This window comes from Muscardinus avellanarius (assembly GCF_963383645.1).
Source record: "Muscardinus avellanarius genome assembly, chromosome: 2".
Lineage (NCBI taxonomy): Eukaryota > Metazoa > Chordata > Mammalia > Rodentia > Gliridae > Muscardinus > Muscardinus avellanarius.
Window position 1 is genome coordinate 96,329,974 of NC_137787.1, and position 27,253 is coordinate 96,357,226.

Sequence of the window (27,253 nt, forward strand, 5' to 3'; positions counted from 1 at the left end):
AGGTTGCACGTTCTCCTATGGTGTAATATCTCTGCCACCTCCCCTCCCCCACTGGGTCAAGTCCCAGAGAGTACAGTACTGGGATTTCTCCTCTGTGGCCCGCAATTTGACTCAATGTTCTTAAGTACACAGATGTAGCTGTACTGGCCTCGCTGAATTCGGTGCTGCTGCCGCCGGTGGCAATATGGCGCCGCTGCTATGTCCTCGGCCGTGGGGCTGGTGTTTTTCTTCTTGGTTTTGATTTCCATGCTGAATCCCTGCAGCGTGTGCTGAGCTCGGCCACTGGGAGCTTTAGATGCTCTCTGCGCGGAGAAATCCCTCCTGGATGTTCCGCAGTGGCTCACCTCGGCTTGCTGTAGCCGTCCCGTGAATTCGCCGGTGCCGCCAGCAGTATGGCGCTGCTGCCGCGTCTGCCGTGTCCTCGGGCGTGAGGCCGGTTATCTCCTCTGTGGCTCTGTTCTCAGTCTGCTTTCTCTCTGGAGCCTGGTGATTTTTTTGTTTCACTGGTGATGGTGTTTTCTGGCTATGAAAGGCACTGATTTTGTGGTAATGGAGATTGGTTGTTAGCAGGGCTCTTAAGCCCCGCTTTTCTCAGTCGCCATCTTCCCGGAAGTCCCTAAAAATGTTCTTAAACTCAATCTTTGCTTGTTCTTGGGGAAAATGATATAAAAATACCAAAAATGTAGATTTAGGAATTGTGAGTAAATGTGTGTAAATGATTTAACATTATGTCGGCCAAATAAAATCAAATAAAGAACGGCTACTACTGTATTCTTAGAAAGATATTATAGGAAAAGCAGGTCAAAGGCACCAATGTGTACTATGGCACCCGCTGTACCTTCCCAGGCTAGCATGGTCTAGAAATGCCACTTGTGTTCTTATTAAAACTTTACACCTTACCCAAGGTCACAGATATGATAACTAGTAGAGTTTGGATTTGAATATAGACCTATCTGACTTCAAATAGTGTGAGTTTTACTAAAAAGTCCTAACCTAAACTCTGTTAATCATCAAAGATTAACACGTCAGATCAAAATCCTTTCTTTCTGACCTCCATACATCACTTAGAAGGGAAAAGTACTTTCAGGACATGGTACAGAGGAAATGTTCAGTCAGAAGAATGAAGCAAGCAACGCCCCACAAAGAGGGTCTTTGTAATTTTGCCCTACAAAGAGGATCTAACACAGGGGGCCCCCAAGAATGAGGTGCACCCACCCATATAGTAAAAGAGTAGGGATGAAGGGCAAATAGAAGAAAATAAAAGACCATTTAGAACCATAAAATTAACTAAAATAAAGGGTCCTATCAAATACAAATACTTCTCAGGCTAAATATTTACGTTTGTAGTCATATTACAATTCTTAATTTTTATATTTATTTGTTTGTTTGTTTTTCTGTTTCATGGTACTAGAAACTGAACCCAAGGCCATTTTACCTCCAAACCACCTCCCCAGCCCTATTTTTTAAACAGGGTCTCAGTAAGTTCCTGTGGGTCTTGATACATTCCCAACACTGGCCTCAAACCTGAAATCCCCCTGCCTTAGCCACTCAAGAACTTGGATTAAAGGTATATGCCACCAACCTTTCCAAAGACTTAATATTTTATAATTAGTGTTTCAAACATAGAAAGTTCATTTGAACTAATGCTTAACTATCAGTCATTTACATTGAATACTCACATCCTATAGAGAGAAAAGAGAATAAATATAGCCTCTTCCTTCAAGGAGTTCAGCGGGTGATGCTTCAACAATAGGACATTCACAGACAAGGAAGACACTAACAGTATTCTACAATGTTTAATGGGTGCTCACATATTTAAGGAAGAAACTGCAAAAACAGAATACAACTGTCAGTTCCATAAGTCAAAGAAAGTTTCATTTGCGTTAAATTTGAAAATGTGGAAATGAATTTGATTCAAACTCATAGAAATCAAGAGTAGAATAATGGTTGGCAAGGGCTGGAGGTGGAATTTTGAAAAATGGGAAAACGTGTTCAAAGAGTGAGATTTTTCATTTATATATGAACAAGTTCTGGGGATCTAATGTATAGCATGGATGATAATGGATATTTTTATTAAGTTTACTGTGGTGATCATTACTATATATATATATATATATATATATATATAAATATATATATATATATATCTCATATATATATATATATATATCTCACATCTTCATGTTGAATACTCCAAACATATACAATTTTCATTACTCAACTAAATATTTTTAAATAAATAGAAACAGTGGATGTGATGATGTGTAGCTATAATCCCAGTAATTGGGCGGCTGAGACAAGAAGATTTTAGGTTTGCGGCCAGCTTCAGAAAATTAGTGAGACACTCAACAACTTGTAGCCAGGTGTGGTGGTGCACACTTATTATAATCCCAGTACTTGGGAGGCTGAGACAGGAGGATCGCACAAGTTCGAAGCCAGCCTCAGCTACTTAGTGAGACTCTCAGCAACTTAGTGAGACCCTGTTCCCAAATAAAATATAAAACTAGGTCTGGAAGTGTAGCTCAGAGGTAGAAAGCCCCTGGGTGTGTTTTTCCCAGTACCACACACAGACACATTAAAAAACAAAAACAACAACAAAAAAAAACCCCAAACTTGTAAGACTCAGTTTCAAATTTTGAAAAAAAAATAAAAAGGATTGAGGATGTAGTTCAGAAGGAGACTGTCCCTGGATTCAATCTCTAGTCCAACAAAATAAATATATAATATAAAAAGAAACAAAATGGATTTTAATAAAAATAAAGATAGCGGCAGGATTTTGGAGGAGGTGAAGGAGTGAATTCAAACCCATGAGAATGCCAAGGTGTGTCAGAGAAAAACTGTTTTGCTTTAGCTAAGGATGAGCATCAGGATTGAGACATTCTATAGATAAAGCTGACAAAACAGCTTGTTGCTGATAATAGAAAACTTTGAATGCCAAGGTAGCAAGTTTGAACTTAACCTTCTATAGGGAAGGGCCACTAGGCTTGAGTTTTACCTGCTTATTTCTTGTTCTAACCAAGAAATAATGATTCAAGTTTTATTCCCCATGATTAAAGTCCAGTTTGATTTATAGGTTCAAAGTGCAATCCAAATATAAATCCCAGAAAGATTTTTAGTAGATACTGGCATGCAGATCCTAAATTTCACATGGAAACATAAACTAGAAAAACAGTTCTGAAACTCCAGAAAAAGATAAAAAGAAATACAGATGCCTCACATTACCCAATTATTAGGCTTACTCCAAAGGTGCTATCATCAATGTGTGTTGTCAAAAGGAGAGAGACACACAGATCAGTCATGCAGAAGAGAGAACCCAGAATTCGATCTGCATGAAAATTAAAGTCAATGGAGATCACCTTTTAAACAAATGGTGCTAAAAGCCAGCACAATGGTACATGCCTATAATCTCCATACTTGGGAACCTGAAACAGGAAGATCCCAGTTCAAGGCCAGCCTCAGCAACTTAGCAAGGCTCTATTTCAATAATTATAACAAATAATAACAACAACAATAATAGCCAGGGTATAGCTCAGAGGTAAAAAAAACTCTGGACTCAATCCCTAGTACCTGAACCCAATAAAATATCTAACAAATGGCTCTGGAGCTAGAATAATTGTACATCCATATAGGGAAAAATGGACTTTGATCTGTATTATATCGTGTGTGTGTGTGTGTGTGTGTGTGTGTGTGTGTGCGTGTTGCATGGTTCTGGTGATTGAACCCAGGGGCATTTTACCTCTGAGCTATACTCCCAGCCCTATTTTTTTTTTTTTTTTGAAACAGGGTCTCACTAAGTTGCTAAGGCCAGCCTTGAACCTGTGATCTTCCTATCTTGGCCTCCGAAATACAAGGATTACAGGTGTGCATGATAATGCTTGGCCTCACACCATGTTTTTAGAAATAAAATTAAAATCTAAAGAGATTACCAACCTGAAAAAGATCACTTGTGTGTTGCACTAGGTTTTTCAAGGAGTTTTTAGATATTACACCTAAACCACATCTATTAAAAAAAATGTTAGTTAATTGGACCCTCAATTTTTTTTTTGTGTGTGTGTGGTACTGGGGATGGAACCAGGGGCTTTTCTACCTCCAGGCTATAGTCCCAGACCTATTTTATACTTTATTTGGAAACAGGGTCTCACTAAGTTGCTGAGAGCCTCACTAAGTAGCTGAGTCTGGCTTTGAACCTGCACGATCCTCCTGTCTCAGCCTCCCAAGCACAGAGATTACAAGTGTGCACCACCACGCCCGGCTGCAAACTATATTTTTAAATCACATAGCTGATAAAAGAGTTGTACCAAAGTGTATGATTTTTATGAAAACTAATTATTAAGAAACAAACACCACAGCTGGGTGTGGTGGTGCACGCTTGTAATCCCAGCTCTTGGGAGGCAGAGACAGGAGGATCGCACTGGTTCAGAGCCAGCCTCGCTGGCTTAAAAGACCCTGTTTCCAAATAAAAAATATTAAAAAAAATAGGTCTGGGAGTGTAGCCCGGAGGTAGAAGGGCTTCCAGGAACCCCAGTACCAAAAAAAAAACCCACAATAAAAAATAATCAAATCATTTAAACAGACACTATCAAAGAAGACAGGTGGATGGCAAATAAATTTGCTCTACATCATTAGTCTTGGAAGAAATGCAAATTGAAAACACAATGAGATGCCACTTACACACACATTAAAGTGGTTTAAAATTCTATTGTATTTTTAGAACCTAGTACAGTCACAGACATCTGAAATCTCAGAATTTGGGAGGCTAAAAGAGGAAGACTGCAGGTTCGAGGCCAGTGTGTGGTACCTTAGTAAGACACTGTTTCAGAATAAATAAAATAAGGCTGGGGATGTAGATCACAGGTAGAGCACCCCTCAGTTTAGTTCCCAGAACACACACACACACACACACACACACACACACACACACACACACACTATTCCTTTATTTTTTAAGTTGCAATATAAAAAGTATGCACATTTATTGTATACAACATGATGTTCTAACTAATATATGTATTATTCTACATATTTACCATTTTGTTATAAGAACATTTAAAATCCATTCTCAGAGCAATAACTTATTATTATTTGTGTGTGTGTGTGTGTGTGTGTGGTGTTGGGGATTGAACCCAGGGTTTCACAAGTGCTAAGTAAGCACTCTACTTCTGAGATCTACCGCACTGTACCCCAGCCCAACTGAAAAGTTTTGAAATCTAAACTAGCAAGCATGGATAGGGATGTAGAGCAGCTACAACTCCCATACACTGTTGAAAAGAATTTAAAACAGTACAGACATTTAGAAGAATTGTTCTTTGGCTTTCTTGGAAGATGGGCATGCATTTAGTATATGACCATGCAACCCCACATGAGCAGCTGAAATGACAAACACATGCTCGTGTCATTCTTTTGGTAACTGTCAAAAACTAGAAAGCACTTCCAGGTCTCCAAGGGCAGGACACTGGATGAACAAACACCAGACATCTACAAAATATAATACTGGAACTGTCTATTAATTCATGCAACAATGTGCATGGGGCTAGCATCTGACTAAGTGAAAGAAGCCAGATCCCAAAGGCAATTGTTGTTTTTTTTTTTTAATTCAGGAAAGAAGAACACTATTGGGATGGAAAATAAATTAGTGATTACCAGGGTTTTGGGGGTTGTAGAGATGAGCTGACTACAAAGGGACAGTATAAAACTGAGGGAATTAAAACTGTTCTGTATGATACATGACTGTTTGCATTTGCCAAAAATCTGTGGCATTACATAACAAAGAGTAAATTTTACTGTATAAAAAATTTTACTCCATAATGACTTTAATTTCTTCAAAACAGAATTATGCTAACTATAATTAAGGTATAAAGTAGATCCTTGCAAATTCTAGTGTATTTCTTACCAGATAAAATATATAAATCCAAGTCAACATACAAATGTTGCTTCTTTTTATCTCTACCTCTATCATTGAGAGACAAAAAAAATAGATGCTTTTTATTTTATATATGACTCCACTTAATTTCTCTTCTGTGCAGGAAGACATGGCTTATGCATGGTTTTCTTTGCACTCCCACAAAGTATACTTTTACCTAGCACACTAGTAGCGCAAGAGGCTTTCAAAAACTTCCAAGAAAAAATAATTAAGGAATTTAAATAGTGAATAAATCAATCTCTTTAACTTTGTATTGTCTAGTGTTTCCCAAACTTGTGTTGAACTCAGAATTTTTCTTTATGTAAATATTTTCATTTTCTTTAGGGCTTACTTCATAAAATATACATTTTGAGAAGCAAGGATGTTAGAATACACTTTTGCACTTCAGATAACACTTAGAAAACTGAATTGGAGTCAGAAAAAGTGTTGATATCTTACGGACTTGGAGAGGTTTTAGTTATTTTTACTGAATACTCAGAGACTTTGTGCTATCCATGAAGCCTGTTTATACATATGGAACCATTATAAATGTACTGTCTACATGGTTCAGTCTCAGAGATGCACCAGAATTTGAAGAACCCAAAACTTAAAAATAACTAAAGCCTTTAAATATTGGAACACCAGAAGAGGCATTATTGTCTCTATAATATGTTGTTAGAATACTTTTTTTCCTTTCCACTGTGTTTATTCTGAAACTATCTCCATCTCTTCTATCTTTCTATCCTCCTCCTCCTCCTCCTCCTCCTCCTCCTCCTCCTCCTCCTCCTCCTCCTCCTCCTCCTCCTCCTCTTTCTTCTCTTCCTCTTCTTTGTTTTTTGTACACTTTTATTGGTGCATTGTAATCACACGCATAAGAAAGTTCAGAGTAATGGGGACATTTATGAATACACCACAATGAATTCTTTTTTTTTTTTGTACTGGGGATTGAACCCAGAATTATTCTACCTCTGAGCTACTCTCATAGTCATATTTTGTTATTTTTAAATTTTTTTCATTATGAAACAAATTGCTGATACTGGCCTGGAACTTGGAATCTTCCTGTCTCAGCCTACTAAGTACTGGGATTACAGGTATGTACCACTGCACCTGGCTACCTCACATCTTTTGGGTTCCATTTCCCCTTGAGCATAACCACTAAAATCCAAGACTTCTGACAAGGTAGGACTTTCCTTGGGAGAAAAAGGGGGAAAGGGAAAAACAGGTCCAGGCAAAATCTTCTTTATCAGATAGAGAACATCTGAAAACAATCATATATTTATTCAATAACAAACTTGAAAGGGGCATGTTCCTCCTAGAGGAAAAGATCTTTGCCACAAATTATCAGGAAGTTTACATTAAGTATACTGAAGGGCTCAGTATTACTGATCAATTATGATCATTATGACCAATGTTAAACTTTAAATAAAAGAGAGGATAACATTTGAAGATGATGTCAGTCAAGGTTCATTTGGGGAAGTGGAACTACTGGGTATTTTCTAGTAGAAATTAGACTTTGTACAACTGTCAGAATGACTGAAGAAGTGAGGATTCAGAAGCGGGAGTTGAAACATCAGAGAAGTCACCAACTGGTCTTGCTGAAGCACTGGGCAGATGAAAACTTGGGACTGCCAGGGTACTGGAGGAAACTGGGTGGGGTCAGGAAGAGGGCCAAGGCGTGATCAGTAGCAAATGGTGCATTTGTGTCGCTACTGCCCCAGCCCCCTCAAGGGCCTCGTGCAAGTTCCTCTTTGCCTGGCTCTAACGCGCAACTGTAAGTGGGAAAAGAGGTTACCCTGAGCTTGATAGATTACCACCACGGGTATTAACTGGAATAAACATACCTGCTTCCTGGTTGAAAGTAGCATTCAGATGATTCACATTTAACATGCTTTGGAGGGATTCCTATCACATCCTTTATCAGCATCACACCAGGCATTACTTGTTCCCATTTCTACTGGTTACAGCCAAAGTGATGATTGTGAATTTGGACGAATGTCATGAGACAAAAGTAAATAGACCCAACCAAATGCTGGGTCGGGTCCTATCACATGGGAACTAAGTGGCCTTGGGTGCAATACTCAAGTTTTCTATTCCTAAGCTTCATCATGGCAAATTTCAGATAATATCTTCCATATAAAATGGTTGTAATAATTATATGTAAAAGGACATGCACAACACCCGAGGTTTAAAAAATAGTTCACGAAGCCAGAAGTGGTGGTGGCTGCTTTTGATCTTTGACCTGGAACTTGGGAGGCTAGGACAGGGGTTTGTGGGTTTGCAGCCTGCCTCAGCAACTTAAGCCAGGACTTCTGCAACTTAGTGAGCCCCAGTTTTTAAAAATAGAACTGGGGGTGTAGCTTAGTGGTAAGATGCCCCTGGGTTCAATCCCCAGTACCACAAAAAAAAGCCTAATATAGAAACAATGGGAAATAGGTATTAGAGATTTTTACATGTACTTACAAGAATAATTTTAAAATATATCCCATTTTCAAGACAGAATGCTATAAAGTTATAGTTATGTTTTTCAATTTTGTTCCATTTCTTTCATATTTATCAAAATGTTTATATCTACCTTTACTTAATAACATACAGATAACTGAAAAAATCAGACATATCATAGAACTCCCAAACCACGATATTCAATTTTCAACACCATAATGTGAAATAGAGGATAATTTGAAGTATGAACTGGCATAAATGACTCCAAATGACTGAAGAAAGTATTTTAAATCACTGAGTTTAAAGGGATAAATTGCACTTTAAGAATATAAAAATGTAGATATGAGGTCCTCTCTCCATGTGTGTGTGTGTGTGTATTTCTGTTTGTGTGTGTGTGTTGTGTGTGTGTGTGTGTGTGTGTGTGTGTGTGTGTGTGTATTTGTGGTACTGGGGACAAAACCCAGGGGCATTCTACCTCCAAGGTACTCCCCCAACCCTATAATTTATTCTTTGTTTTGAAATTGGTTCTCGCTGAGTTGCAAAGGGCCTCGCTAAGTAGCAAAGGCTGTCCTTAAGCCGGGATCCTCCTCTCAGCCTCCCAAATGCTGGAATTACAAGGATGCGCCACTATGCCCAGATTTCTCCCTGTATATTGATAAATGTATATGTCTGCATGAAGCTCCTTCTACCTACAGCTTCAAAATCTGAGTTTTTGCCTAAATTAATTTCAACACATTGGCACCTTCCCTTTATTGTTTCCCAGTGATCAATGGCACCTTCTGCCCTTGGCTTTTCCTTCCTGACTGTGTCCTAAATGCAACACCCATTCATTTTGCTGCCATGAGATCCTGCTGCTGCTTGTCACTCACGTCTCTTGACACTGACTCTCAAGTGCTCACTCTCTGAACTCCTTCCTGATGTGCTATTTCCTGAAAATTTGACTAAAGCATAATATGGTTCTCTTGATAATTTACAAGATGCTTTGAAAAGAAAGTTCTTAAGGAACAAATAAGGATTGGGTGAATTTTAACTTGCAATTTAAAATTATTTGTGTAAGTATTCTAATCAATACTCATGGCCTTGGACATAGGCCCCATAGTAGTATAGGTACTTTCTACCTAGCACTGAGTACAAATTAATTGAAAATGAACTTTCTAGCTTTTCTGTTCTTCCTTGCTTTACACATGAAGGGGTAGGATTGTTGATAGACTTAATATAGCTAGGCTTGTTTTATATTAATTTATCTGTTCACATTACTTAGCAAAGTACAAATCAGATTTAAGCTATTCACAGCAAACCATTTCAAGGAAGGACAAATGAGCACCTGTTCACCTGTCACATTTCACTTATATTACAACTTGTTTGATTTATGTAACAAGTATTGTCACAACTAGAAGACAATAAGCAATCTCTAGAAGTTATATCATCCACGAAGGAAAGTTCTGGATGTACTAAAACACATAACATCGATTCATCTCTGCTTAACGTTATCCTTAGGAGTCTTTTGAGGATTTGCTAGAAATTCTCCCTTTGTGAGGCAGTTCCTCATTTGGCCAGTAGATAGCACTAAAGATATTCCAAAGAGTGGAGAGAAGGCATTGGGTGTGATTATTACTCTGACTGGGAAACAGAAAAATTTTTCTTAGATTGGCAGAGAAGGAAAATTGAAGCCCCAGTTACCTAGAAAATGGGATTATTTTTAAAAATCCCAATGGTCTCTTAACATAAAACTGTACTTTATAATGTTAGAAAGACTAGCCCACTTATTTCCTAACATAATTCTTGTATAAAGGTATGAAGACACCACACATTTTACTCAGATTGAAATAACATAAAAGCAGCACTTGAATGGTAATGCTGAGGTCCAGAGAGACCAAAGGGTGGAAACCGGGAAGCTGCATCTCAAAAAGCAAAAAGAAGATTCAAAATGCAACCACGGTACTCACTAGTGCTTCTAAAAGGCATATCTTAAAAGTCACAGGCAATGCCAGGCATCGTGGCACATACTTGTAATCCCAGCATTTGGGGGGGCTGAGACAGGTGGAACAACCTTGGCTACTTAGTGAGGTTCTTTGCAGCTCAGTGAGACCCTGTTTCAAAGTAATAAAGAATAGGGCTGGTGGTGTAGCTTGGAGGTAGAATGCCCCTGGGTTCCATTCCCAATACTGAAAAAAATATAAAAGGTCACATGAATACCAGAATGTGATGTTTCACTAGTTAAAAGATTGGCTGGAAGAAAAAAAAAAGGTAATAATTACCTAAACCAGGAAGAGAGTGCTCGGTATGGTTAGGTACAGCTCACACTAAATTTTGACAATGATAGCTTCCTTTGTGCATGAAAAACATCTGTATTTTCCTTTCAAGATAAGAAGGAGTAAGGAGATCTGATCATATGATTTTGAACCAACATCATGTACTGAAAAATCAGTTATTTGGTTCATTCAATATGGGTCTGTGTTTCAAAGGTGATGGGTATTAAGATGCTGTCCATGCAGAGAAAGAAACTTAGGTGTGAAAAGTCAGAGGGTAAGAGTCATTTGAAGACATATCAAAGAAGAACTGAAGAAAGGTACCTGAGTAAGGAAAGACCCTGTAAAGGGAAAACAGCTTTGAAATTCATGATATAACTAAAGAAATAGATTCAAATTCCTCCTGTAGAAAATCAGTGTCATGCTAATGGAGAAACAGGCTCTAATAAAAATTAGGAGGTAGATTTTCAATCCCCCTCTGCAGGCCCAATGTTCAGCTTTCTGTAGCTTCCTCCCAGGCCTGCTGTAGTGGAATTATACACACTCTGGATGGCTGACCCAGAGTCCTGCCCAGGAACTTTTTTTTTTTTTTTTTTTTGGTGGTACTGGGATTCCTGAAAGCCCTTCTACCTCTGGGCTACACTCCCAGACCTATTTTATATTTTTGAAACAGGGTCTCTTACGCCAGCGCAGCTGGCTTCAAACCTGTGCGATCCTCCTGTCTCTGCCTCCCAAGCGCGGGGATTACAAGCGTGCGCCACCACGCCCGGCTTGCCCAGGAACTTTTTAATTTCCCTTCAAATTGCCTAAAACTACCTTGAGCTTTTGAACTTCTATTCACATGAGCTATTAAATTTCTTTCTGATATAGCTGTTTGAGTTGTGTTTGGGTACTTATAACCAGAAGTATCTTCTTCTTACATGGTAGAAAGTCAGATTACAGTCTTTTCTCTCCTAGAAATCCTATATAGCTCAGATTTGGAAATTTCCATTTGATTAGCTATAATCAAGTTTAAAAATGGCTTTCCCCTTTTCTAATCATGTGGCACAGAGAGTAGGCATTCCACAGCCCTATGCCATCCTAGATTAAGCCAGCCATAGTAGAAAAGAGCCACTGATTCTGGGGTTTACTTTTGATCTGCTGTGACCTGGTCATGTGACCTTTGGAACATCCCTTTCTTTCTCTCAACCTTAATTTCTTCCTGTATAAACTAAACAAGGCATTCCAATTTTATCTGTATCCCTCTTCTCTGTGTGTATATGAAGCAATATCCAAACCAGGTTAAGCAATTTTCCAAGTAATAGCATCCATCATATTTGATGTACAGGTAAAAAAAAAAAAAAGGTGACTTTCAGTTAAATAATCATGTATACATGGACAATGCACAAGAACATACATGGGAAATAATGAGAAGTTTATAAAAATCTCTTTGATTTGGTAGAGATGTAATATTAGCACTCAGGAAGAAGCGCTCCACTGCCCTGTCAGTCCTGAGTGAAGTTCTCTTGACCCAGCTGACCTCCCTCCACAGGGCCGGCGGGATCCTGCAGCCTCTCCTCAGCACTGACATGGTGTCAGCCACCAATGCCCTTCTTCAAAAAATATCCAGGAGCAGAGAGAAGAGGTGATGCTAGCCACCAAAGTAGAGAGAGAACTACTTTCCACTACAGATGAATACTTCAATTTGTGTTTGAACCCGGAATAAATGATGAGTCTGGTTCATGAAATTTTAAAAATCTTCTAGTATGCCTGAATATCCACAGAGAAAATGTCCAGTTTTCTCCTAAGAAGGTTCTATATAACCAAAAAATGTAAATGGGTCCTGAGAAAATGTCCAGTTTTCTCCTAAGAAGGTTCTATATAACCAAAAAATGTAAATGGGTCCTGTTCATATTCCATTAAAGCCTCCATATATTCCAACTGTTCTTCCCAATTATGTATAGAAAGGAAAGAAGGAGGAGGAGGAAAGATGGAAAGTAATAGAAAAAAATCCTAGGTAGTGCGGTAGTGTTCAACCATATCCGTATTTTGAAATCTCCTGGGTGACAAACATCAGTAGTCAAGCTCACCCGCAGAGGTGCTCACATCCCCAGTGACTCTGTTGCGCAATCAGGGTTGCAGTGCAATGGAACATCACATTTTATCAAGTGGTGACTCAAGAATATCCAATTCCTCAGGAAGAGTGGGACTCAAAAGGGTTTTTAGTTGTTAAGAATTACTACCAAAACCCACCAGCTTCACGTCGCATAAGTCTTGGAAGATTCCCTGAAAATTCCCTCTGTTCTTGGGGTAAGTACTAGCCTGTTCTCAAATCCCAAATCCCACTTCTCTGAGGCTGCACAGCAGCCCTATCACATGCCATTCCCCTTTTTGCTCACCTTTCTAAAATTATTGTCAGATCAATGTTTTAGGCTCAATATAGCTGAATGTCCTTTCCTGGTAATAATATAGATTCTGTGCCTTTTAGCATTCATAGATCAGTCTCACATTTCTTACTAGCTAGTGATTCATTCATTCACTACATCAAAACTTTAATAATGGCTGGTGAGTTGAAAAATACCAGAGGTGCAGTGATGAACTGAAAATAGTGGTACACAGAGAGTCTCAAGGCCTTGAAGAGAGGTGAGGATTTACCATGCCTTTGGTGACCCGGAGCAATTCGCATAACCTCCCCAGCCTCTGTTTCCTTACGTGTAGAATGAGAAAGTTGGGTAATATTTTGTATCCACTGCAATTGTGAAATACCACACTGCATACTCTTTTCCTGTCCACATTCTAGAGATGATGTTAATGAAAGGTAAATGGTGAGAAAGAAAGGGATAAATATGAAGAAAAAAGCTAGTGGTTCAGATAAGACCCAAGTTGACAATTCTGCTTTCAAAGCATTGGACATATCCTGACAAGTTGTGCTTTTATTTTTTATTTTTTTGGTGGTACTGGGGTTCCTAGGAGCCCTTCTACCTCCGGGCTACACTCCCAGACCTATTTTATTTTTGGAAACAGGGTCTCTTAAGCCAGCGCGGCGGGCTTCGAACCTGTGCGATCCTCTTGTCTCCGCCTCCCAAGTGTGGGGATTACAAGTGTGTACCACCACGCCCGGCCTCAAGTTGTGCTTTCAAAAGAAGACTGTGGGCCAGGCATGGTGGTGCATGCTTGTAATCCCAGCACTTAGGAGGCTGAGACAGGAGGATGGCAGGTTCAAGGACAGCCTCAGCTACTAAGTGAGGCCCTCTGCAATTTAGTGAGACCCTATTTCAAAATAAAGAATAAAAAATAGGGTGAGTGGTATAGCTGGGAGGTAGAATGCCCCTGGGTTCAGTCCCTAATACTTTCCCCCCCAAAAAGTGACTGTGGGGCAGATACAGTGGTGTATACTTGTAATCCCAGTACTTGGGAGGCTAAGATCGGAGGATAATAGGTTCCAGGCCAGCTTCAGCTACTTAGTGATACCCTGTTTTAAAATAAAAAGCAAAATAGGGCTGGGGTCTAGCTCAGAAATAGACTGTTCTGTGTTCAGTCAGTGACACACACATACACACACACACACACACACACACACACACTCACACACTACTGTGGGATTTTGTGGCAGTAACATTTGGTAGATTCAACTATTTGCTACTGGTTTTAATGAAAAGACCATTCTTATTCCATTCACAATGTGAACATCACCCTTGCAAGATGAGAAAACAATGTTCTGATTCTCTAGTTGTTAAATTGACTCTAATAAAGAGAAAGTGGTTTTGTAAATTTCTCTAATCCTCCAGGAGAGTTTTAAAATATTCACACTCCAAGTTCAGCTCACTGTTTCTTCAAAAATCTCTTGCACCCACGCTTCTCCACTCGGTTCCTTCCAACCACCATGACCTTCTCCTCCTACCACCTTCTCCTCAAGACATCCTGCGTTTTACCACTGCATATATCTCCATGCCTCTTGAGGTATGGCTTGTCTAATAAAAAAATGTTCTAAGATTCCTGATTTCCTGCACACTGAGTCTAAACTATTGGATTGCCATTCCTCCATCTTCACGGTCTCGCCCATAACCTACCTTGCCTATCACTTTTCCTCTACACATCTCCTCTACCCACTCCAGTCTGCCTCTTGTCCTTCCCTTAACCAGGCCTTCTGAAGTACCTCCACTCTTGTTTCTGTTCACGCTGCTCTCCTGTATGGAATTTCTTCCCCCTTAGTTATAACAATGACTATCCTGGCAATTTCTGGAAGTGAAGCCACTGAGCATTTCATCCCTACCATGAAGCACTCAGGCTGGCCTGTGATGATCTTTCCTTCTGCCAGCTGTACTAAGCAGCACTTGAGCTTCCTGTATTGTCTATTGTGTCTTGTTTATTGCAAGTTTCTTGGTTAGACTGCTTGCTTCTGGAGGACAGAGATGATGTATTAAATGCTTCTACCTGACTTTCTGCCCCTCCCTTCTTTCCTCTTTTCTTCATCCTTTCTCCTTCCCTTTACCTTTCTTTCCGTTTCCTCTAATTTGTACAGTAAAATTATGGGCTAATCAGCAGCCACTTTACAAATAAGTTCAACAATACAGACTTAAGCCAGTGAGATATTCGGTGCTTCTCTTCTACACAGCCTGACCACTGGGACACACAATCTAAGTCCCTTAGAATTTAGTTTGCAATTCATCCCCCCTCAGTATGTTCCTTTGTGAGAACACTTAGTGTTACAAAAACACATATCCAAGTTTAGGTTTCACTTTTATATTTTATGCATACGTTTTCCTAAAAGTACAGAAATGAGCCAAGAAATGTGATAATATTGAAAGAAAAGAGTGAAGTATTCTACTGTTATCAAACCACTTAATTGCTTATTTTGATGTGTTTTAAGGTACGGAATCCTCATGTAGAGAGCTAGTGATAACAAAATTACTGGCTACTAAATTGCACAGGGATTAATCTGCAAATCTTCTTCTGGATTTGCAGATTAATCAGCTGATGCTCAGGCAGGGGTACTAAGTCTCCATGAGGAGCTGCATCTTACAGCGCTGTTTGTCCTCCTCCTCTTTTTAGCTATACCTCTTCGAAAGGGGGCTCCTCTATTCTTTTATTTTTTGTCAAACCTTTTTTTTTAAAGTCCTTTTTGTTTTCTAAACATGTCTGTAAATAAAATGAAGCCCTATCCAGAGTTGAGCAAGAAGATCAACCAACAGAGACCACTTCCAGTTTTTGAAATCATCTTGGATATTCTTCTAGGACAAATGGTTTTCTAGAATAGATAGAACTGGGTTCTAAGCCTTCATAAAGAGAATTCATGAGGGGGTGAGGGGGGAAGGAAGTGAGGTATAGATTCAGATATGTAAATAGTGATTTTATTTAGTTTGGGATCTGTGTCAAGGAAGAGTGTAAAGCCAAGGAGAACTGCAATAAAGCGTGTGCATTCTTTGCCATAGGGCCCTATAACAGTCAAGCCAGACTTTGAATGGGGTTAGGAAGAATACATGGCCGTAGTTTGCCCCCTCTCCCATTCAGAGAATAAAGTTGTTTTGGAAAGACACCCCATCTACAGCCCCAAGGACAACACATTTTTCAAAAATCACATCCGGAATAGCCTCCCTCTTTGCACAATGTTGCTGCACTCCATGAGAGGATTTGTGAGGCTTTGCCCTGCTTCAATTGATCCTCCTGTCTTTGGGACCTACTAGCCACCAATGGTACTCTGCTTCAAGTATGATCTTTTCTGTCTTGGAGTTAGGGGTGGTAAGAGGTAGAGAAGGTTTATTTTTATTTTTATTTTTGAATCGTCAGAGTACAACCCAAACTCCTCTTTTTTGTTGTGTTGGATTTTTAAAGCTTGGAAATCAATTGCAGCTCTATTTCCCTGCCTCTGCCTCAACATGTTTTCCTTCTGTAAGAGCCTTGCCTCTCTAGCTGCACGGACTTGCTTTGCTTCTTCTGTTGAAGCAGCTGCCTAGACTCTCATCCCTGGAGAAGCAAATTTACCTCCGGGATCTTGGGTTTTCCATCTGTTCAATAACGGAGTTGATGGATGGGATCTGACTTCTCATCCATCGTAGACGTTGCAGCAGTCGCTGAGCCCCTTGCCTTTGACTTTTCCACTTGAGGGTCCAGCACAAAGATAGTTAAAGGTCAAGGATCTCTCCGATAGAGCATTGTTAACACAGAGGTCAAGGCTCCGGGTCAAGGTTTGCAGCCTTGCTGGCTTCGAATATACCCTTCCCTGTGATTTTTCCGGTGGGAGGCTGCTGTGGACTTCTCCTTTTTCTATTCTCCTCCTCCTCCTCCTCCTCCTCCTCCTCCTCCTCCTCCTCCTCCTCCTCCTCCTCCTCCTCCTCCTCCTCCTCCTCTTGCGGCCAGGGAGAAGGTACCCAGCGCAGTTCCTTCAGTCTTCTGGACATCGGGTAGCCTTATATTATTCCCAAAACAAAGTAAGGAGGTACCTCTACACCTCTTTCTCACTACCATTCCTCGGGGTCCCCACTACTTTCCAGCCCCAGAAATCCTTTCAGTCGCACCAGCAACGCCTTGTACCCCTTGCCCCTCAGAGGGGCGAGCTGGGCGTTGCAGCCGGCTCGAGTACATCCTGCCGCGCACGGGGCTCAGCCCCACCTCCCCATCCGTCCCAGCCTTTCCAGTGGCAGCCCCACGCCACGCCCCAGGACCCTGCCCTCGCCTTCTCCCACAAACTCCCTGGGTGCTTTCCTGGAGCTCTCCTTCCTGCATCTACTCAGGGAGAACACGACCCGCCCTGCAAGCCTCCGCAGCCGAAGCGAGGACCAGTGGGCAGGGCGCCTGGTCCAGCGGAGCCGCGGAGACCCGTCCTCTGCTGGGCGGGGGCGAAAGGAGGCACCAGCCTCGCGGGGCTCAGGAGCTAGGACTCGCCCTGCGCATCAGGTCGACCCGCAGTCGCCTTGCCCAGCTTGAGCCCGAGACTTGCACGTGAACCCCACACTGGAGCTCCGGCGCACCTGCCTCCAGCCCGCGGGCGCCCCCTGCGCTCGCTCGCCCAGACCCCAGCCCTGCGCGAGTGGCGGACGCGGCTGACACCCCGCGCAGCGCGCACCAGCTCCCGCGGCCGGGCACCCTCTCCTCCATCTCTCGGCGAGGAGGGGCGCCTCCCGCCCGCCGGCCCTCCCCTTTACTCGCCCGCCCACCGGGCCCGCGCCGCGCTCGGATTCCGGGAGCGGAGCGCCGCGCTCGGTGCCCCGCGCCCTCAGTCCCGCCCGCAGAAGTGGAGATGCGCGAGAGGCAGGCGAGGGCGCGCAGCTCCTGAGTCGCCGCGCCACCGGCACCATGCGCCTGCGGCCGCTGCCCCTCGTCGTGGTCCCCGGCCTCCTGCAGCTGGTGAGTGCCCAGCCCGCCGCGCAGCCCCGATCCGCGCCCGGGACGCGTTTCGGCGGGAAAATCGCGCCGGTGACCGACGCGGACGGGGAGCCTGGGGTGGCTTGAGAAAAGGGGCTGGGGGCGCACGGAGCCAAGGGAGTTTTGGATTGCCTTAAGGGTGGGAGAGGACGAAGTGGGGACTGGATTAGAGGGGACCTTAAAGCAAGTGAGGGCTCAGCAAGGATGGGGACTTAGGGCTGGGATAAAGTAATCAGAAAGTGGCTAGGAAGGAGGTGCCCAGAAGAAAATGACTTATTGGGAAGCGGTTGGCGAAGGGGTGTGAGCGATGGGTCAGGTGAGGGTGAGCTGGAAGACCTTTCTCCCGCCGGGAGCTGAGGGCGGTTATCGTTTTTACGTGATGTTTTACCCTAATGCCTACAGACACGTCTAAGCAGAGCGCCGCGCGCCCCAGTGCGCAGGGCTGGGTCAGTAGCGGCTCGATGGGGTTGGGAAACTGAGGAAAAAGACCGTGTGTAGGGGCAGCTTGAATTTCTCTTAATTTTCCATCTGGTGCTGAGGACTGAGATAGGGTTTTCTGCCACCTGGGAAGGCGGGGTGTAACTTTCACGCCCAGCTCTGCTCAGGAGCCCCCTGTCTAGGCAGTCTTTTCTTGGAGAGACCTCTTTCACCCGATCTGGACAACGGGTTAGGGGGTGCGGGGTAATATGAAGGTCATTAAAAGGTGGTCGGGGATCACCGGCGACGCTCCGGTCGCTCATCGCGTTATGACGCTTCCATTCTCCCCCACCCGAGAGGAACTCCTTCAAATGTTATCAGTATTTGACTGTATGCGTCTGTTTTCCTAGCCGATTTAGGGCAGATCCAGGGTAAGACCGTCAAGAAGAAACTTTCGAATAACGCTGTGGAAGGGGCTGCCTTGCCTTCTGGTCATCTGGCACCTGTCTTGACAAGGTGCTTCCGCACGGGCTTCTCCAGATGCCAAGGTGTCTTTGGTCCTGGTCCTTAAGATTCTTGCCCAATTCCTTCTGGGCTGCTAAAACCAGGTTAAAGGACCCAAGCGCATACAGAGCGACAGTCTCGCCTTTTTTTCCTTTTAGAGGGAAAATCAAATAACTTTGAAAAGTTTCTCAATGAAATGTACTCTATTGGAGAGGGAGAAACTCTTCTCAGGCATGGACGGCACAAAAGGGCGAAGATGCCACCCCTTTGTCTTTCCTTGTTATAGCTGAGATTAACTTTACCTTCACAGTGTTAACTCAGAAATTCTTCAATAAGAAAATGCAGTGATATTCCCTACTGTCTTCGAATGAGCCAGCACATAGAGGTTATATATAATACAGCATGTTAAAATAAAGTTTACGTTCAATTCTCAGTGCTTCTAGAATATATGCCACCTTGGTCTTTAGTATTACTTGCTTTATAAATTTCTTACTCTAAACCTCAATAAATGGTGAGCCAACAAAGCAGCGTTTTTATGGCAAGTGTAAGGTAAAGTGTAAGGAAAAGCCTAGGGAAAATCAGATATTTTTGTAGGGTCTTTGCAATGTCTTTGTGAATCTTAGGGCATTAATTTTGCATCCAGTGATCATGAACTGTGTATCTCATCCATAAGCACTGTGTTAGATTCTTAAAGATGAGAAAATTCATTGGGGAAAAGGTCTCCTATCAGTAACTATATTGGAAACCTTAGATTTTCCCCCCAACACCCAACAAGGAATAGGAAATGCATCTTGAAAGGATTACGCCTCTCCTTAAGAGCCAGACTCTAATATTACAGCATGGATGGATTGATTGGGTTTTTAAGGAAGCTTATGTCAAATTCCAATCCACTTTTGGATTGTTCTGGGGTTGTAATGTTGATTTTTCCACCGCCCTGGAGCACTTTATCATGGTAAGTGAGGTGGGGAGCTGCAGCCCAGTGATAAGCACACAGGCCTTACACTGCCATCCTCTTGGACAATAAAAGGCTGTTTACATTCTCCACATTCTTAGAGCTGTTTCCAGCCTTGTAACACAAGGGGGATAGGATGTGAAAGGAAAACAGAGTGGCTAAGCAGGATAGATCAAATTGAAACATTCCCCAATCTCACTAGCCCACCATGCCACCACCACCAGCAGGCATCAAAAAAAGATCATAATTTGTTCCTTAGGACGCTTCATAGTTTTTTTCTACCTTTTTTAGCTGACACTGAACTTCTTTGTTAAATCCTAACAGCAAGTGGATAAAATATTTTTTCTTAGATTTGAAACCTAGTCTTTTAATTTTTCAGGAAATATACGTATTCCAACCATCTGCTGATACTTCGAGAATATAATATATATGTATGATATATATATATATATATATATATATATTTGTTGGAGGTGGAGGGATGAGCCTGCATTATTGTTGAAATTAGATTTTCCATCTGCATTGAAAGCCTAAAGAATATATTCTTAAAAAAGGATAAATATTTTAAATGAATAGCAGATTCATTTGGGCATGTTGGAAATTTAATTATACGGAAATTGACTGGTTCATTTAAAAGCAGGTAGAGTGAATAACTAGAGTGATTTTTACTTGTTTTTGTGATAGTTGAAACATTTGAGAAAACAATAAGCTGAACTGATGAATGTAGCAGGTAGCCAGTGCATGCAGTGTATATGCTACCTGTCCCTGCTCAGTTTTTCTGGCTGGTGCCCAGTCTTTCTGACAAATAGGTTGCTACACCTATTTAAGAGGATTGCTAGGCACTTGCAAAATTTAAATGCTCATCTTGGATGTATTATTTTCTTGACATCCTTATTCAGCAACATTCTTTATAAGAATATTAATAGTACATTATTTCTTTTCTGCCACCTAATGAAGAAAAGGGAGTTAATAATATAGCAAAATGAGTATTGTTTTATGACATGGTACAAGGTATAGACTTCACCAGATGTCCATCCATTTCTTATAAAATTGCTTGATAATGTGTAACTCGTAATAAGGGTGATTTTACTTTTAAGTAAAATGTGTACTGTATAAAGATTAAATTTGATTTAAATGGAGAATTTGCTTTAATTTAAGGTAAAATTTCATGGTGACTTAAAAACAAATTTTCATATATTTTAACTTGTTTTTTTGAGGTACAATGATGACTTCATAAAAGTTAAAGTGATATAAATATGCACATTTTTAGAATCCTATAAAGTGAGAATCTGTGATGGAAGATGGTACAATTTTAAGTTTATCCTTGTTATATAGTATTATTTTACAATAACTTATTAAGGGTATCTTTGCTTATCTTAAAATAAAATTTTCAATACTTATTTAGTGTGATATTTATATTTATCCCCTATTCTATATTTGCCAGAAGTGATAACTCATAATAATCTTCCATTCAAATATCATGATTTACCTCATAGAGAATCTTGATCAATAAACATCAAAACAGCATTTCCCAGTGTAGGATCAATAGTGGACTCTTAGCTAGATGACAGTGTGAAGAAGGAAAATCACTGCCACATCATGGTTATGACTTAGAGTTAGCTCCTCGTTGTGGCCCTCATTGTCTTAGGATTTTAAGAAATGAAAATTATAAATTGACAATGAAACCCTTGGTTCCAGCTACCACCTCTCAGTAAAACTTGAATTACTATTGGCCTATTCTGAGATTATGCTACCTGATTCAGTTTAAATACCTTTAACATATAAATGCCTTCAACATCTGACTCCCTTTTAGAATTTATTTTATTGCTTATAGATTTCTGAATGAACAAGAAAAGCCTTCCTAATCTTTGTTCTATATTTTTTCTAAATTTTCTTTTGTTGTTGTTGTTTTTGATTAGTGGTCAAAATGCTGAGACCGAAGGCTTTCTTAAGAAACCTTTTAGAAGTTTACATTGTCAGCTTAAAATGTGTGGTTCTTACAGATAGAATGAATTAGATGTTGATTTTCTTCATGTACAACATGATGTTTTCAAGTATACTTTTAAAATGTGTTGCCTGCCTTTTATCTATTAAAGAGCTAATCAATACACGTCTTACATGATTTAGCCATTTAGCGGTAGCAATAAAAGGTGAATATAAATGTGTCACAGAGTTGTGATTTTATGAAAGTTCCATGATTCTCTGTTTACATATTCAGCAGACTGCTTTACCTGAAGCTTTGCTGGGTAAGATTTGAAAAAAGAATTATAGCCACCCACTCAAGTGGCTGCTGTTAAGGCTGTGTCAGCATTTCTGTAAAGAATCTCATTTCTAACTTAGCCACAAGCATCATTGGTGGTTAGAAGCTGGCATTTAATATCTTGATTTGAGAGTCAATTATTTTAAAGCTGCTTAAAAAAAAAAAAGCTTGATCCAAATGATTCTGAGCAGTCACCCATGTGAGGTTACTCTCTAGGTATCATTATAGTATGCAGGACGGTGATTTAGCAAACTAATTTCTATATTATTGACTTGATGAGTAAAATAATGGGCAAAATCCTATAGTTTTGACTTATACACGATTATAATTTACTTTGTAAAATTTTACAATTATTTTAGGTAATCTTTTTCCAATTAACCTATTCATTGTATTGTATATACCAAATAAAGATATTTGGTAAACTAAAATCACAATGATAATGATGCTGCATTAAATATATATATTTTTAGTGAGACCCTCAGCAATTTAGAGAGGACCTGTTTCAAGTTTTTTTTAAAAAAGGACAGGGGATATAGCTCCTAGGTAGAATGCCCCTGGGTTCAACCTTCCTCCTCTCCTATACAAAATAAATAAATGTGTATATCTTACTTTCAGGTTTCTTTCATACAATTTACCACATCCACTTCTCTTAGTAAGACTAAACGATAGAGAAGGGCACTTTAAATGTTTCCATTCTTATATTGTAAAGAATAATACCTATGGTATTAAAATACAGGAGTTCTATTTCTCAATAATTTGAACATTCAACAAATATTTTCTATTTTCTAGCTGTGTTGACCTAATATTTGCACCAAGAGAGTAGCGAGCAGAGTGTACACAGCAGTAAATAAAACAGAACGGACCCAATTGTGTGAATGTGGTGTGTGTGTGTGTGTGTGTGTGTGTGTGTGTGTGTGTGAGAGAGAGAGAGAGAGAGAGAGAGAGAGAGAGAGAGAGAGAGAGAGAGAGAGAGAGAGAGAGAGAGAGAGATATCCATGGGTATGTATATGGCTCAGGCAAGTCATGTAACAGCCTCAGATCCCTCATCTATGAAACGACTTCATTAAGGATAAAGTAGATGAAAAATCATTTCTAACATCCCTTTTTAAAAGTATCATAGTGATTCTACAGTTTTCCTTTTATGAATTATATCTTTAATTATGTACAACTTGCAATATTTCTTATACACAAACATAATCGATGAAAATAAAGACTTTATATGGGATTTATGCTATTAACCACATCACAAATTATACATATACTTAGAAGTAGATATAAAACACAGTGAGACTGATTACTGTTATCTGTGCTTATGGAAAAGAAAAATTTAGTGTAACTAAGCAAAGGGAATTGATGAGCATTTACTTGACACATATAATCAGCAAAATCAATAAAATCTAAATTAAAATGGTGCATTCAAGCTTCCCCCCCTTTGCCTTTTTAAAATTGTAAACTAACATCTAGTCATTGCTTCAATTTGAATAAAAAGTAAATTGACTTACTGTTAGATTCTGACTAATAAGTAATATTACAGTTTTTTTCAACCAGAAAACTAGCAAGTGGCTTTTGTATGGCTCAATAGAATATACCCTACTGAAATAAGAAATTCTTTCAATGCCAAAAGTTTTAGGGGTTAAAATGTAAAATGGTACAACTTTTACTAATAAAAACAGCAACAACAAGAAAAACTAACATGTCAGGCCTATGGTGTGAAGAAAATCACAAGTAAAACAAAAAGACTAGTCCTGGGTTTACCATAAATATCTTTCAAAATGATAACTTGATCTTGTAATATTGCTGTTTGAGGGGGTCAAACAGAAATATTCAAAGGCCATGAAAACACTTTCAGAAATCTCCTTATGAAGGAGCCAAGTTTCATGGGCAGCCTCAGGAACTTAATACTTACTAAGTACCTGAAATAAGTTTCAGGTACTTAAAAAGTAAAAGTCCCTTTGCAACTCAGTGAGACCCTGTTTCAAAAATAAAGAATAAAAAATAGCGCTGGGGTTGTAACTCGGAGAATGCCCCTAGGTTCCATCCCCAGTACTGTTAAAAGAAAAAAAAAAGAAAAATCTTCTTATGATAGATTATGACGTTTAACATTATAACATATAACAATTTGTAAATCTCATCGATTCAAGTTAGATAGCATCTATTTATTTGCTCAAAAAAAATATAAAAAAGTACAGATTTTTTAAAGGAAATGACCCCAAGTGTAATTTGTACAGATAATAATAATGCATGTGGCTTCCATTCCAGAATCCTATTCCTCATTTGTGTGTACAGACTGAACTGGTAAAAGTGGTTCATGAGTCTAAGAGTCTGCATATTTTGAGTGGTTACTGTATACAATAAGTGAGTAAGGACTGAAAAGAATCATTGGACATGTTCTCATAATGATAACAACAATATGCATTTCTTATTGATGTTTTGCATTTGAATCATCAATAATCAAGATGATAAGGAGCAATTGAAGGATTATGGCTATCATATGGAAAGAGAGGTGAAGTTCTCAAAGGCATGGCTTCCCTACTCACAAATTCACCTGTTGCTCCTGTATTTAGGACTCTCAAATTATACCTCAGTTTCTTCCCCAGTGGTCAGGTTCCAAGCCCATATTTTCTTAATTTATTATTCATTTTGACTTGGATATTTTACTGCTAATCTTCATCTTCAACATGTCCAAAGAAACGTCTTTTCCAACATTCATGGATTCAGATCTTTAAGTCAACCCTTCCCCGCTCTTTATAGCTGGAGTCTTTGTGCATGGAGAAGTGAGTTGGTGTGAAGCACTACATATTGTATAAAATCTTCCCATGTTTTTGATTCCATGGACATCTTCGTGTGAGCCAGCCCTGAAAGGGAAACAGCAATAGTTGCTTTGTCCATTTTACAGGTGAAGAAACAAAAGCATCACCAAATTTCAGAGATAAAACTATAGTTGGGCAAATGGTCAACACTGAGTTGTCCACACATTTCAGCCCCTGGTTTATGGCAGCCTCCATCTGGAGAAGAAGATAGGATCCATGATAGGTGTCATCTTTTTAGATTTGCATCATTGATGCTCAGAATAATGGGACATTTTTCTGAAATGCCCTGTTCTGCTCAGCAACCACACTGAGGTAGAAACCTCAACTCATTCATCTAAGGGACATGTAAGGTCCAATAAGTGAAACAGAATAAACAGATTCTTGGAGCATCTTCCTTAATCTGTTTTGCATCTAACCTCACAGAGTCTGCTTGCCACCTGCCCCAGCTTTCACGTTAGTTGATGGCTCCACACAGATTCAGCCAAGGATTTCAGAGTTCTTCAAACTACTTTCCATCTCTTCTATACCACTCCAGATTAAAAAAAAAAAAAAAAGAAAAAGAAAAAAAGATGAACGGTAACCAGGGAACATGGAGACCCAAAGGTCACTTGGTCCTGATTTTTTCTTACGTGTGTGTGTGTGTGTGTGTGTGTGTGTGTGTTACTGAGGATTAACCCAAGGGAATTCTACTTTCTACCTACACCCTAGTTCTATTTTGTATTTATTTGTTTATTTATTTATTTTATTTTTATTTGGTGGTACTGGGGGTGGAATCCAGGGGGCTTTTCTACCTCTGGACTATGCTCCCAGACCTATTTCATACTTTATTTGGAAACACGGTCTCACTAAGTTGCTGAGAGCCTCACTAAATAGCTCAGATTGGCTTCAAACAATTACAATCCTCCTGTCTCAGCCTCCTGAGCACTGGGATGACAAGTGTGTGCCACCACACCCAGATTTCTATTTTTTATTCTTTATTTTGAAATAAGGTATCCCTAAGTTGTAGAGGGCCTCACTAAGTAGCTGAGGCTAGCCACGAACCTGTGTTCTTCTGTCTTAGCCTCCCAAGCGCTGAAATGATTACAAGCCCATGCTGCCATGCCCAGCTTTAAGCCTGATTTTCTAATGAACAAGTGGCAAAATAAGAAGCAGCTCGTGGGCTGTGGGGGCTATCAGTTGGCTGCCCACACGTGTACAGAATTAGAGAACAGTAACACATAATTTTGCTTTGCTAATAGCATACTACTATTGGTCCTTTTCTCTTTCTTACATTTAATGGAAGTATGCATGTTCTTCTAAAAGTAATATGTTAAAGTAAATGTTGTTGGCTTTTACCGAGATGCATATTATTGTTATCAAATAATATACCAAAATGTACTCAAAACCACAGGTGCCTTTTGTTTTCCCTGGAAAGCTCTCCACTAATAAATAGCAGGTGCGCCGGACATGGTGGCGCACGCTTGTAATCTCCGCGCCTGGAAGGCAGAGACAGGAGGATCGCACAGGTTCGAAGCCAGCCGCGCGCGCGCTGACTTAGGAGACTCTGTTTCCAAATAAAAATGTAAAAATAGGTCTGGGAGTGTAGCCTGGAGGTAGAAGGGCTTCCAGGAACCCCAGTACCACCAATAAACAAACAAACAAACAAATAAATAAATAGCCGGTGCTGGGTGGCAATGTAGAAAGCTACACTCTTTGCCCAGGATCTGGACAGCTCTCAGGTCTAACAGATACCGTGGAGTGAACCTAATTGGAGCAGCCAAAGCTGCCATCTGCAGGACTTTGTCTCAGTTTGCACACTTCCATGGCTTTCTCCCATTCTCTTACCAGCTCCCCTGCTCCCTTTTCAGATCTTTCTGGAAGCGCTTTGGTTATAACTCACTTGCACTCAGATACTTGGCTCAGCTTCTGCTTCTGGGGAACCCAACTTGGGGTTTCTGTTTACATTCCTTTCAGTATTTAAACATTTTAAAGTAGCCATTGTTACCTCGATTCTTTTTCTTCCACTTCACACTCAGGGATAACCATGATTAATGGTATAATACATATCTTTCAAAATATTATAGACATGTTTGCTTTTATCATAATGATATCATAAAGCATAATGTTCGCTAACATAGTTTTAATGCAGAAATATTTATTGGCCTTTTATATTATATAGAGCAATTTGTGTTTTTCCACACTCATAGTCTTTCATGGCATGAATTAGTCATAATATATTTAATCAGTCTGTCATTTAATTTTTGATTGCTTTTAATTCTATAATACATTTGTAAGTATATCAAAACAACAGATTCCTAGAATTGAAGTTGCTGGCTTGGCACTGAGTATGTGCAATATGAATTTTCATAAATATACATTTTACCTAAATGATTATAGCAAGAT

The 27,253-nt window shown here is 40.1% G+C and overlaps 1 protein-coding gene across 1 annotated transcript in view; it reads left to right on the plus strand.

Annotated features, from left to right (window-relative positions):
• Positions 1-17,859: 17,859 nt before the first annotated feature.
• Positions 17,860-27,253, plus strand: part of NXPH2 (neurexophilin 2) — a gene marked incomplete at both ends in the record, with an annotated part of 120,483 nt that continues 111,089 nt past the window's right edge. The window contains one exon of the mRNA XM_080689913.1: positions 17,860-17,910. Coding sequence (XP_080546039.1) covers positions 17,860-17,910 — 51 coding nt within the window. The remainder of the gene's footprint in view (positions 17,911-27,253) is intronic.